At 39.8% G+C, this 12,026-nt stretch overlaps 2 protein-coding genes across 2 annotated transcripts; both read left to right on the top strand.

Annotated features, from left to right (window-relative positions):
• The first annotated feature begins 53 nt into the window (after positions 1 to 53).
• LOC149098641 (uncharacterized) lies at positions 54 to 5,699 on the top strand. Its single transcript, XM_089277660.1, has 4 exons — positions 54 to 854; positions 1,971 to 2,167; positions 2,844 to 2,968; positions 3,486 to 5,699. The coding sequence occupies exons 1-4, from the start codon at positions 221 to 223 to the stop codon at positions 3,673 to 3,675; spliced, it is 1,146 nt and encodes a 381-aa protein (XP_089133786.1). The 5' UTR covers positions 54 to 220; the 3' UTR covers positions 3,676 to 5,699.
• A 589-nt stretch (positions 5,700 to 6,288) lies between these two features.
• On the top strand, positions 6,289 to 11,614 carry LOC110040213 (uncharacterized). The gene is made up of 7 exons (XM_089276715.1): positions 6,289 to 6,515; positions 7,350 to 7,539; positions 7,635 to 7,690; positions 8,251 to 8,379; positions 9,514 to 9,642; positions 10,133 to 10,856; positions 11,412 to 11,614. Exons 1-7 carry the CDS (start codon positions 6,413 to 6,415, stop codon positions 11,416 to 11,418), a joined length of 1,338 nt encoding a protein of 445 aa, XP_089132841.1. The 5' UTR covers positions 6,289 to 6,412; the 3' UTR covers positions 11,419 to 11,614.
• The last annotated feature ends 412 nt before the right edge of the window (positions 11,615 to 12,026 follow it).

Below are 12,026 nucleotides of genomic sequence, written 5' to 3' on the forward strand. Positions count from 1 at the left end.
ATGAAATTGTCATTATTGTCATTTTAGAAAGAACAGTTTTAGGAAAAAGTATTTTGAAATTAACAGATAATTGCGCTAAAATATCCGACGGGAAGTAGCGAAAATGGTGATCTGAATATTTTCTGGAACCTAGAATCAGAGAAAAACAGGTTGCGACTTTTGTTACATGAGGTAGTGTTTCACTCCAGAGGAAAATCATGAGCCTGCGGTAGTTCACATCATGGCCGACGATCACGAACGTTTCGAAGCAGAAATAGATTTGGACGTTTCTTTCAACGAGTTCGATGAAGAACTTTCTGAATCCAACGAGGGAAATTGCGACCCAAATGTGGAAGTAGTGATCACGAATGACAAAGAAACGAATACCAAACAACATTCCAGCATCTTTAATTTTACGAAAGACACATGTGAGCTTGCTGAAGATGTTATTCCAAACGTTTCACATGGAAATTGTACAGGCAATGAGAAAAATTTAGTGAACATGGAGGATGGTGAAATATCAGTCTCAAGTGATAGTGAGGACGGTGAAAAAATGGATTTTGACCAAGGGATTGGAGTAGGCTTGAACCCAGTTCAGACAGCGACAAATTCAGCTGAAACTTCCAAGGAAACGACTGCAGACAATTTTACGTTCTTACCGCCAAGCTCTGTTGTGGAAAACTTAAACAAAAATGAACCTTTGAACAAAGAGCTTTCGAGTGACACAGCTAAGTGTGTTGACGAGACAGAGAGCGCAAATGTGTCTATGGAGTCGGATAATTCAATGGATGATCAGTCTTGGAAACGACACAAGCGAGCAAAACTAGAACATGGCAGTCTAGAGACTGGGCAGGAGGATAGGAATTATGGGGAAGGTAAAGAAAAACAGAAAGCATAGTTATATTAAAAGTGAAACACAGCTTTTTGTTGTTCGATGGGCTTAATAAAACGGTTTGTGTAAAATGCAGACTACAGACCTGCAGACTGCAGATGGGGTGAAATGCAGACAGTGTAAAATGCAGACCAGGGGTAAAATGTAGTCTGGAGACCACAGACTTAAGTATGTATTGTGCTATTTCCATTATCGAGTGCTAACTCTAAACAGGGTCATCCAGGCTAATCGCAGTGAAAGTCTGCACTCCGGTTAGCCTGAATATCACTCAAGTTAACCTACATAACTCTTAATGATGGAAATGGTAACAGACAAAAAGTCAATAGTCTTTAGTCTGCATTTTATGCCCAGTCTGCAGTCTGCAGTCTCCATTTTATACTGACTGTTTAATAAAAAGCTTCACTTAAGCCAAAGTGGTGCACATTGCCAGATCTTATCATGGATCTGGAAAGCTGGGGTAGTTGTTACATGTACATGAACTCCTCCCCTAAATGGAACACGATTCCATCTCAGGTTACTGCCCAGCAGTTTTCGCCTTTGCATTAACAGTTTGTAGGACTGTGCTGTTGTAGCTAAAAACAAGCAAACCATGGCACTTGCCATGGTAAAAAGTTTAAGTTTAATTCAGGTTTCTGTAAGCATGAGCGAAAATGACCTACAGCCGTATACAGTTCCAGCAAGGTTCTGTTAAGTGCCCTGGTGAAAATCTTCTGAAGATGTTTAAGGATAGTCAAAGAAATTCATGTGGAACTTCAAGGATCCTATAAAGGATGTTTTCAAAACCTTTAAACCCTTACCAAGATGTTCAGAGATCCTTATATCTGTGGCAGTGCCAGAATCTGTAAGGGTCTGTAAGGATCATCGGTGATCTTGTTCAAAGATCTTGAAAGATTCCTCTTTGCACAGAAGTTTGTAGATGAAAATTGTACTTAATTATACTTTACATAAAATCTTTTGGGTTTTCAAACAAATACATTGAATTGATACCTGGGTCATGTTTTTGTGTCAGTGTCCACAGTGCAGTAAAACCTGTGTTCCAGCTAACAGTGACAACAATGATAAGAACATCTCTTATTTGTAGATTTTATGAATGTTATAGATTATAAAACAGTGAAAAAAAGAGGTGGCAGAAAGAAACGGAAAAGGCCCCTTCATGATCGTCCTACTGATGAACAACGGTGTAGAAACTATAACCAAAGGAAGCCTAAAATTGGGAAGCTGTTTGAGCCTCTTAAAGTCACATCAGATGATTCTGAAGAAGCTGTAGCCAAAGAGATAGCAGAGAAGTTAAATGAGGTAAGACTAGCCATGTGGAGTCTATTCATAAAATGATGTTGATGCATCATTGATGCGTTATTGTGCAAGTTTCTGTTATGTCACATTTCATCATCATTATCATCCTCCTCATTGTTGTCTATTGGGGACTGGGGTAGGAAGCATTGTTTGAAGCCAGTGCTTAAACCTGAACTCTTTAAACATGATGTGACTAAGTGTAATGTTACATTTTTGTATGTTGCGTGGATGGATGTCAAACTATTGCAGGATATGTTCTGTTGTCAGGTTGCATCAATTATTTGCTTGTACACCACTGTACATGCACAGAATAGCACACTGTAATAGAGGCCAGACTGGTACCCAGACCCTTCAGTCCAGAGTCTAAGATACTGACCATAATGTAGTGGCAAGGGGTAATGTTTTGAAGGAAGTGGAAGGGATGATTGTTTGAGCCTTGTTCTTCAAAGCAAATTTACAATTTTTGTTTGCAGGGATTTTACTTTAGGAAAACATAGTTCTCTGTGAAATTTAACTTGTCATCTCTGCATTGTAGCTTCTAAGTTTAGTTCTTCTACCTTATTCATAGTCAGCCATGTACTTCTACAATTTGAAACCTTTCTAGATAGCACAGGGAACATTGTTGCCCTTGATATATTTGCTTTCCTTTATTATATGCACCTGTCTCTTTCTCCGACAGTCAAAAACAATGCTCATTCAGCGAGTTGTGAGGTGCATTGGTTGTGAAAAAGCACTGAAGCTTTTTAAAGACACAAAGGAGATTCAGAACCATGGAGGAATGTGGACACATGACAGACAAAGATGGTACATGGAACTGATTTCCCGTTTAGTGCAATATTTAGTGGTCTGCCTTCTGGCTCTCTAGCTCTCCTACTCTTACTTTTTTATTTCTCCGTTTTCTCCTTAGTTTCAGTTTCGATTGAGACGTTGAGTATTATATCAAACACGAAAGACCGTGTTTGACCACATTTCCAAACACCGAGAAGAGAGTTGAGAATACGATGGGTTGCGGAGTATTGTTTGGCGAACGCTGAGGTGTTTTCGTAATATGGTCAAACACGGTCTTTCGAGTTTGATATAGTACATTAATGATATCCAGGCATCCATGACATTATGTTATAAGCAATGGAAAAAATATTAGAGAAATAGTACACCACAAATAGAGAAGACGAAAGGAACTTGAAAGCTTGCATAAATTAAAATTTTATCCGTTTACTCTTATTGATGATAAAAATGAGCTAATCTGCGCGCGAGAAGTTAGACAGTTATTGTAGAAATATTTATTGAATCATTGGATTGTTTTAATTTTTGTTTTGCACAGGCGGACAAGTGGAGGAGTCTTTCTGGCACTCCTTAAAAACAGATATGTCACCAAAGAACAAAGCAAGTGGATTTTTGCCGTCGAAAATGAGTTAATGAAAAAGAAAGCAAAGGAGCAACAGCAAAGAATGAAGGAACGCCACAAAAAGGAAGTGACAGACTTGAGATTGAAACTTAAACAACAGGAGTAGCCAATGCAATAAGAAAAACTGAATTGTTGTTGTTGTTGTTGTTGTAGAAATGAAAGGTTCAAATTTAGGCCCTGTCCACATTACGCCGGAGAAATTTGAAAATGGCGTTTCCACACTGAAAACGCATCAAATGTTTTCCGTCCACACTAGACCGGAGAAATTTGAAAACGCAACAATCATCGGTCATTGAGGAAAACGTGGGCAAGGAAATCGTATGATTATCGTAATGTCATTGTTTGTGAAACGCTCCGTATACGTTTTTTCCTCCACACTAAAACGTAAACCCGGCGTTTTCAAATTCCTCCGCTTTGAAGAGCGTTTTCGAAAAGTTCCGTTTTCGCGCGTTCGTGACGGATTAGTGTGGATGGTAGGCCTAACCGTAGAAATAAAGCTGCGATTTCAAATTTCTACGACCGAGTGTAGACGGGGCCTCAGCTACCCAACTTCAATGGTTGGTTTTGTGAACACAAAGCGTAGGCGTTGTTTACACTGCTTTTTGAAAGCAGGATTAAGCTGCTCCAGAATATGAGGAAATTTCATGTTCATCCTGTTTTTGTCGCTAATTGTGATGTTTGGCTGACCTGAAAGTACCAGCGATATTCGCTTTTAACCAAGAGGAAAAAAAAAAACTTTAAAAGTTTTGTTGTTCCTGGATTAGCATTAATCTGGGGCCTGGGCACGGAATAGCGGTGTGTGTACGAGGGTTTAAGATAGGAGGCTTCTCAAAGGTGACGTGCCATCGGGCTTGGTATCGGAAATAGCGTGACACCAAGATACTGAAATATCAGCTTGTTTACGGTTTGTCCAATTAGCTCAGTTTCGTTCTCAGTAGCCAAATTCTCACGCAGTCCAGGTCGCTCGCGGAGAGAGTGAAATGTAAAAAAAAAACCAGGTAACTCTTATTTATAGTGATCATGCACTTAGCTGTACAAGCACTAAGCTTTGCTAGTTTACAGGCATGCCACTGAAACAAAGGAAACAAATATTTCAAATAAACGTAACATAGTTAAAAATCCCAACTGGCAGGAGGCAGACCAGTTGGCTATTTACAAAGCGTGACCGAGGATTTGAACTCGATCACGCGATCACACGGTCCAGGTCGCTCGCGGGCATAGTGTCTTGCGAGAATAGTCCCGCAAGAGGCTATTTCCAAGTGCCAGGTACAGAAGTGCACAGCGATGATTGTGGCGCATACAGAAGACTGCAACTTTTGCCCCATGTCAGCAGGCACCGAGTTGTTGTGCACGCGCAAAATTTCGTGGATCCACGAACAGGTGTGCACACAGGAGGTGGAGTCCACGTGGAGTCAGCTGAAACTGGGGCAGAAAAGGAGAAAGGGGCTGCGCAGAGATCTCCAATCCCACCTGGACGAGAGAATGTGGCGGCAGTGGAGACGGGGCAACTATCGAGTAATTATGCGCAATTTCCTTGCCATTCTCCCGCTACAGTTTCCAACCGATATTCCGGTACTTTAAACTTATACTAACTGCATAGCAGCGTAAAAACCACCCGGGTGGGAATCTCATAAGAAAGGACGGGGGTACTTGTGAAAAAAAAATTGAACATAACCCCTTAGAAGTACCAAGATCTTGATTTATGGACTTACCTTGAAAATTTTTTCATCCCTAAGAAGTAACAATTAACTAAAACAAGAAACCACAGTCAAACCCCTATTAAGTGGCCATCTAGAAAAAACGGCCACCCCTATTAGGCGGCCAGTAATCAAAGTCCCGATAAAGTCTTTTCTACTGTTTTAAACTCTATTCAGCTCAACCCTATTACCGGTAACTATCCATTTTGGCCGATTAATAGGCTTAAACTGTAGCATTCCCGTCCTCTATATATGGAAATGCCCCCCCTCCGGAAAAAAATAACATTGCAATCAGCATAAAAGGTTTAAAGTTTCATTGCGCTAAACTGTACGAGTTAAAAACACCAGTAAGCATATTCAACGAGCTTTACACGATTACTCATTAATTAGCTGAAAAACCCACTGGAGCATCAATAAAGTTTGTATGTATGTATCTATGTAATTATGTGACTGAGAAAATTACGAACGCGCGGGAGTATTAACGATAAATTGGCTTGCTCACAGCCAATCACAATGACATAACTTTCACAGTCATATAAGGAATGGACCAAAAACAAAAATTATACGAAGGCAAGCCATAGAACGTTTAAATTTCATACAATTAATTTTTACAATAACTGTCTAATTTCTCGCGCGCTGATTGGCCGTATTGTTAAATCGCTCAATGCTAACGATAACTTGCTTCACACATTGGCTCTTTAGTTATTGAATGGATAGACTTTTTCCTTTTTGCTAACCAAAACAAAATCTATAATCTATCGAGGCGCTTAAATTTTTATCTAGAAAAGGGCCTGTTGCTTGAATAATCTGATAGAATCACGCAAAAATATAACAATTTGAAAGTACTCATGGAAAAACTTTCCACCTTTCCAAGAACGGAAAAAAAAATTACTTTCGAATTTCCCCGAACCTTCTCTCGTGTTTGCTTAATCTTAAGATATCACAAGCGAACGATGAAGATGCGAGAACTTCGCAGGATCACTTTGCTCGTTCATTCGGTCTCACACCAAGGTCTCGCTGCTCGCATGTGTGACCTAGACCAAGAAGCGCGCGCTGTTTAGAGGTATCTATGACGTATTCAAAAGAAATGAACATGTATTCGAGCGCATCCAGTTCATCCACTCAAATGCACGGAGACTTAACGAGATGAAAATACTTCCTTCATTATTACTGCTGTTCGTCTGTGGACCGCTTTTATGTGAAGAAAATTCCTTGCTTGGGTACAAACTTGATTGGAGCAATTCAAAAGGTAACGTAACATATTTAGAGCGCTTGAAAAAAAAAAGGATTTTCACTGAGTATCTATCCTATTCACACGTAAGCAAAGCCGATTAGTGGTTTCTAGAAAATCGCCACAGCCAGAAATTTACACTTCCTACAAGAAGGATATGATGTGAGATCTTTTCAACATGAATTTTGGGTTGCTAACATTGTAGCAAATCAAAAAAGAGGTTACAGCTATATATCGTAAATACTAGAGGTCTGGAACATAGACTCAGAAAAATGGTTTGCAGCAGTAAGTTAATCTGCCTGACATTGAGATTTAGTGAAGGCTTAAGCTCTTGAATCGGAACAGAGTCTAAGTCTCCTGTACAGCTAATCATCATGAAACCCTCGAGAAAAAAAAAACATTAACACACGAGAAATGCACATGGCGAGCTGAGCGTCTGCGCAGTCAGAACCTTTTCAAAGACGCATTGTTTTTGATAAGGAAATTTGATGCAAAGGTCGGAAATGAGAAGAGGAAAAGATTTGCACTGATACTTAAACATAATATCACCGCTCAAATGACATAAAAGTCTGAAATCACTTTTGAAAGTAATTATGCCTTATTGTTCTGGAGTCTCCTTGTTTCTCTACGCAGTCGGAAAGACGTTATCACAAATTATAAAGTGTTTGACGCAGATTGGGTTATAACAGATATTTAAACCCCTTATGAGTTTCTTCATGGCTTACACCTTTCTAGTCTTAAACAAAAGCAGTCAATTTCTTAATTTTTTTTACAATTTCTTTTCTCTCGTCCCTGTGCTGCGGTCATTAATTTGCAAAATGTTATTTGTTACCTTTGTGTCTTCCTTTTCAGAACTGTTCAATTTTGGTAGAACACCCGAAACAAAGGCTATCATTTACACCATTGTGTGTGTTTTGTGCGTATTACACGTGATTATTGCATGTCTAAAGTGGAAAAACAAACAGAATTGTGTTTTCCGTGACCACAAAACTTCTCTCAGTCAGTTGATGCATGATTCTAAAGGTAAGTATGGATTAATCTAGTCTTGATTTTCTTTTAAAATGATTTTGATAAACACAAGGCCAGATACATTTACGAAGAATAAGTTCAGCACCCGCTGTCGCGATCACCACTTAGTTGGAAACAAACATGGCAACTGTGGAATGTGCCCGACACGTGCACGGTGGAAAAGGGTAAAACTGATCACTAAAATTAAGAGGACACGCTGAAACAGAAACCTGACACAATAAACGTTCGGGCTACACATGAAATGAAACATTCAGTCGGTCGGTCGGTCGGTCAGACAATCAGACAGCCAGCTAGGCAGTCAGACGTTCAGTCAGTCAGACAGCCAGACAGCCAGAAAGTCAGGCAGTTAGACAGTCAGAGAGTCAGTCAGTCACCCAGTCAGTCAAACAGTCAAACAGTCGGACAGCCAGACAGTAAGTCAGTTAGTCCGTCAGTCAGACAGTCAGTCAGTCCTCTAGGTCGGTCAGTCAATCGGTTGGTCAGATGGTCAGATGGTCAGACGGTCGCCGGGTCATTTTGTCAGTTTGTCTGTCGGTCGGTCGGTCAGTCGGTTGGTCAGTTAGTCAAACAAACAAACAGCTACTGAGTGCAGCGGAACTATTCAATTTACATAGAGTAGTATCTCAGGACTTGACGACACACCATCGCTTGAAGACAAGTCGACAAGAAACAGGTATTCAAAAATCATTAAACGCTTTTGTTTTGTCTAGTTTTATTATTTTTTAAATCGTAGAAAACCTGGATGAAAAAGCAGATCAAACCCTGGCACCGTGGAGGGTTATTCGAGGGTTATTGATCAAACTGAAGAACTTCAAACTGGAAATGTTGGTCTGGTTCATTCTGCATGATATGTGTAAGTTGTAAATTGTTCGCTAATTCTCAGAAAACGCATGGTCAGTACCAGCTTGCAAATCAGGCGCACAATAGGTTGATTACTGGGGCCGAAGCGCAAAAATCCACCTGCTCTGCAGGCTAGGTCAGTACAACACGTGCCGTGATGTTGGTTTTAAGCTTGGTCTTTCTTTCTTTTCTTTTTTTTCTTTTTTTTTTTTTTTTTTTTTTAAGTAGGTTTAAAATAAGCAACTGTACAGCTGATGTGGACCTACTACTACTAAATCTAAATAAGAGGAACAGAAATTTACAATACAATTGTCATTGGTCTCATAGCTTTTCTTCAAATTCTCTGCTGTTACTCAGTCCTCTAACACAAAACGTGCATTGTAAGCTGAACATAATGGATAGAGGACAAGGAACAATCACCGTCGCAGCACACGCTCTAGGCCCATTACAGAGCCTTCAGAGGAGGCTCTGCCCAAAAGGGATGTGTTTTTCAGGCTGTCTGTAAGTCTGCCTACCGTTGGATACAAAATTAACATTACTGACAATTTGCCGATTGGATCCGACTGAAGTTAAGTGTCGTTTCGCGATACTGGATAGAAAAATCCCTATAAAAGGAAGGACACCAAAAACTTTGCTGTCTCAAAAATCCTAACCATAACAATAGGCAAAGGTTAATATCAACTATATCGAATGTGTAGAAATTTAGTAGTAGGAGAAAGGTCATTGAGATATTTAAAAGGCCTTTATAAATATTTCGAACAAAGGAACTAAACCGCCGGGTCGTCTGAGTCAGCAGGATATGAAAGAGCTACTTTTTCTGTCAAAAATGTCATGTAATTATGAAAAGTAAGCGTTTGGACCTGGAGGCAGTCTCCCCGTCTCCCTGTATAAACTTTGTTGGATAGCTAGTTCCACATAAAACAAAAAAAAAATGTCTTTTTTAACAGGACCAATAGTCAACCGTAAGTAATTTCGTTGTTTAGCAACGTATTTTAAGTTCCTTCGATTTATTCAAACCTTGTTTCGTCGACTGTGAATTCCCAAAGAAAAAAACACGAGATCTAAATTGAGAATTGTTCTTCAGTTGTCGCAGGCGTATTGTGATCAATACAATTTCACATTGTTTTTCCTGTGTTTCTTGTTTCAGTACGTATCGACTTAAGACCTCGCAGACTGTTCATCTTTAAGCTCGGACCTGTTTACACTGTAGACGAAATCTTAGCAGACGCAACAGAAGAGCTTAAGCCATTACAAGAATTTGTCCTGGATGTTTCTGGTATTTAAGTAATACTGTACAAAGAACAGCGCATTCAATCTTACAAGTTTAAGTTGTATATATCTTGTCACCATCACAATGAATCCAGGGCCACAGACAGAACAAAATTACTACCGTGGTAATGTCCATGGTTAAAGTATCTTAATTCCCAGGTATTTAGCAGAGTCTTAACTTTCCGTTTTCGAAAAAGAAACAAAAAAAAAAAACGAAGATAATGACTAAGGCAAGTGCCTCGGTTTGCCTCATATACTGGCTTCGGTCATGGAATCGAATACTCTAAAGTTCATGTTCATTTCCAGCAGTACTCCCTTACTTCTCATGAATTCGCTATAAAATCGTACATTTTGTGATGCATGTCAACGTGTTAGCTTCAGAGAAGTCTTTTAAAGTCGTCTTAGTGCTGTCGCGAAATATTGTTTGTTTAAAGGGAGAAATAACAGATAAGACTGAACTGAATTTTGGCCCAAACAATTGCTTTTTTTTCCTACAGGAAACCCGGAGGAGATTAAGCCTATCGCAGAGTACAAGGAAAACCCAAATAATACTGCCATGAAGCGAGAAAGATCGAACGTAAAGAAGGATGCTAAGATAAAGGAAGGAGTCGAGAACACGACAGAAATGATAACCTCAATGTTTGCGCCCTGTGTTACAAAGTCACAATTTGAGGACGATTACGAAAACTTTCTTTATCCAAAGATAAAAAAGATAACTAAAGAAAGCAAGGAGCAATTCTGTTTACCTCCGGGAGGACACGAAGAAGCTATGCAAAGGTCATTTGAGGACGAAAGCGTAATTTATTCAAGCGAAATGGCAGAAAATTTGAAGCAGACGGTTAAAGCGTATTACGTGATGGCGGGGGGATTTGCAAGCGAATCGAGGAGATTGTCGGAAAAGGAGCAGGCGAGAAAAGAGGACGGGAAAGAGTTTGGTGCCTTACAAGTGGAAATGGAAACGGGAAATAGTCAAGATGATATTGTCGTCAGCGGAGCGATCGAGACTGCGCCGGAATTACAAGAATTACATTTCATAAAGTATGAACAGAAGGTGCTTGTCCCAACTTGTTCGCCTGGAGAACTCAAAGCTGGGAATACCATCTCGTGTACGGAGAAGAAAGCGGACTCTTGCTGTAGATGGAAATATAAAGATCATGCTATTGTTGCATGCGGCATGGTGGCTTTTGTGTTTATTTCTGTTAGTGTATACAGATTTTTCAGGTAAACAGCCAGAGGGCAAAGTATTTTACAATTAATTTTACCCAAACTTTCGCCCGTTGTTTAGTTTCTTTTTATAGTCTATTTTTAAGATCGTGTGAGGGACGAGGTCTCAGGCGCGAGATCTGGAACCTAAGAAATTGCGAGGCCTGGGACTACCAAGATAATTCGGAATTTCTCGCAAGTTCCGATTGCGCCCTGAGAATAATCAATCTCACTCCGTAGCCATTCGTCTTCCTAATCCAGCGTGACTCCGAGGTGGTGCGAGAAAGGGTACACGATCTTACATGACAGGCCTGTAGTCAGTTCGCCGCCAAAGGGATTTAGGGACAAGAACGCGAGAGTAATAGGCACGGTTTCTGCTTTGAGTTCCGAAGGTTCCAACTTCACTTTTTCCCAACGGTTTCTGCAAAAGTCTGTTCATTCCAGGGAGTGTTATACGAGCAATTTTTCGTGCAACTTTTGATGCAACAAAATTGAGGCACAATTTGCGATAAAAATGGCCTAGTGTCACAGGGCCTCAGCTTCACTAGTTTTAGTTTTTCTTTTCTTTTTCAGGCGTTAAACTTCACTCAAGGATATTCATGGTGTCTGCTATTTTGATCCACTTCAACTCGAATGCTAAAGACGAAAACAGTTGTTTTAACTTGTTACCAACTTCTTGAATTTTGTTTTCTTGAACTTTTCTAACAGTCTCAAGCCAAATTTAAATTATAAAGTTTAAATTGTACACTGATAAACCAAATAAAAAGTTTGTGTTTTCTACTCGAAATTTGAGAAAATGAGAAACGAGTGGATTTTTCCTCTGTAAGAATTATTCAGGCTTAGAATACAGCATGAAACTGAGCGAACAAAAAATAAACTGTCCATTGCCACAAAATCGCATTTCACTTTATTGCCGCAAACTGGGTAACTAAGGCCCCATTTATATGGCATCGAGTACTGGCCCTCTCCCCAAGGCAGCGCTGTATTTAACTCGCGAAAAAGTTTCCTCTGTTGGTAGAGTCAATGCACAGTTACACCCGTTTCTTTGAATTTCTTTCAGTCATTTGATCACTGTGGCCTTTGTCGAGTTAATTTTTACTTACCGGTATTTAGTATATATTTCTACTTTAAACTACAAAATAACGGCACTAGTGATTCTCGGTACAACGTGATTTGCCCCGACTAGGC

Source organism: Orbicella faveolata, unplaced genomic scaffold (assembly GCF_042242905.1).
Source record: "Orbicella faveolata isolate gen_17 unplaced genomic scaffold, um_ofav_v1 contig_46, whole genome shotgun sequence".
Lineage (NCBI taxonomy): Eukaryota > Metazoa > Cnidaria > Anthozoa > Scleractinia > Merulinidae > Orbicella > Orbicella faveolata.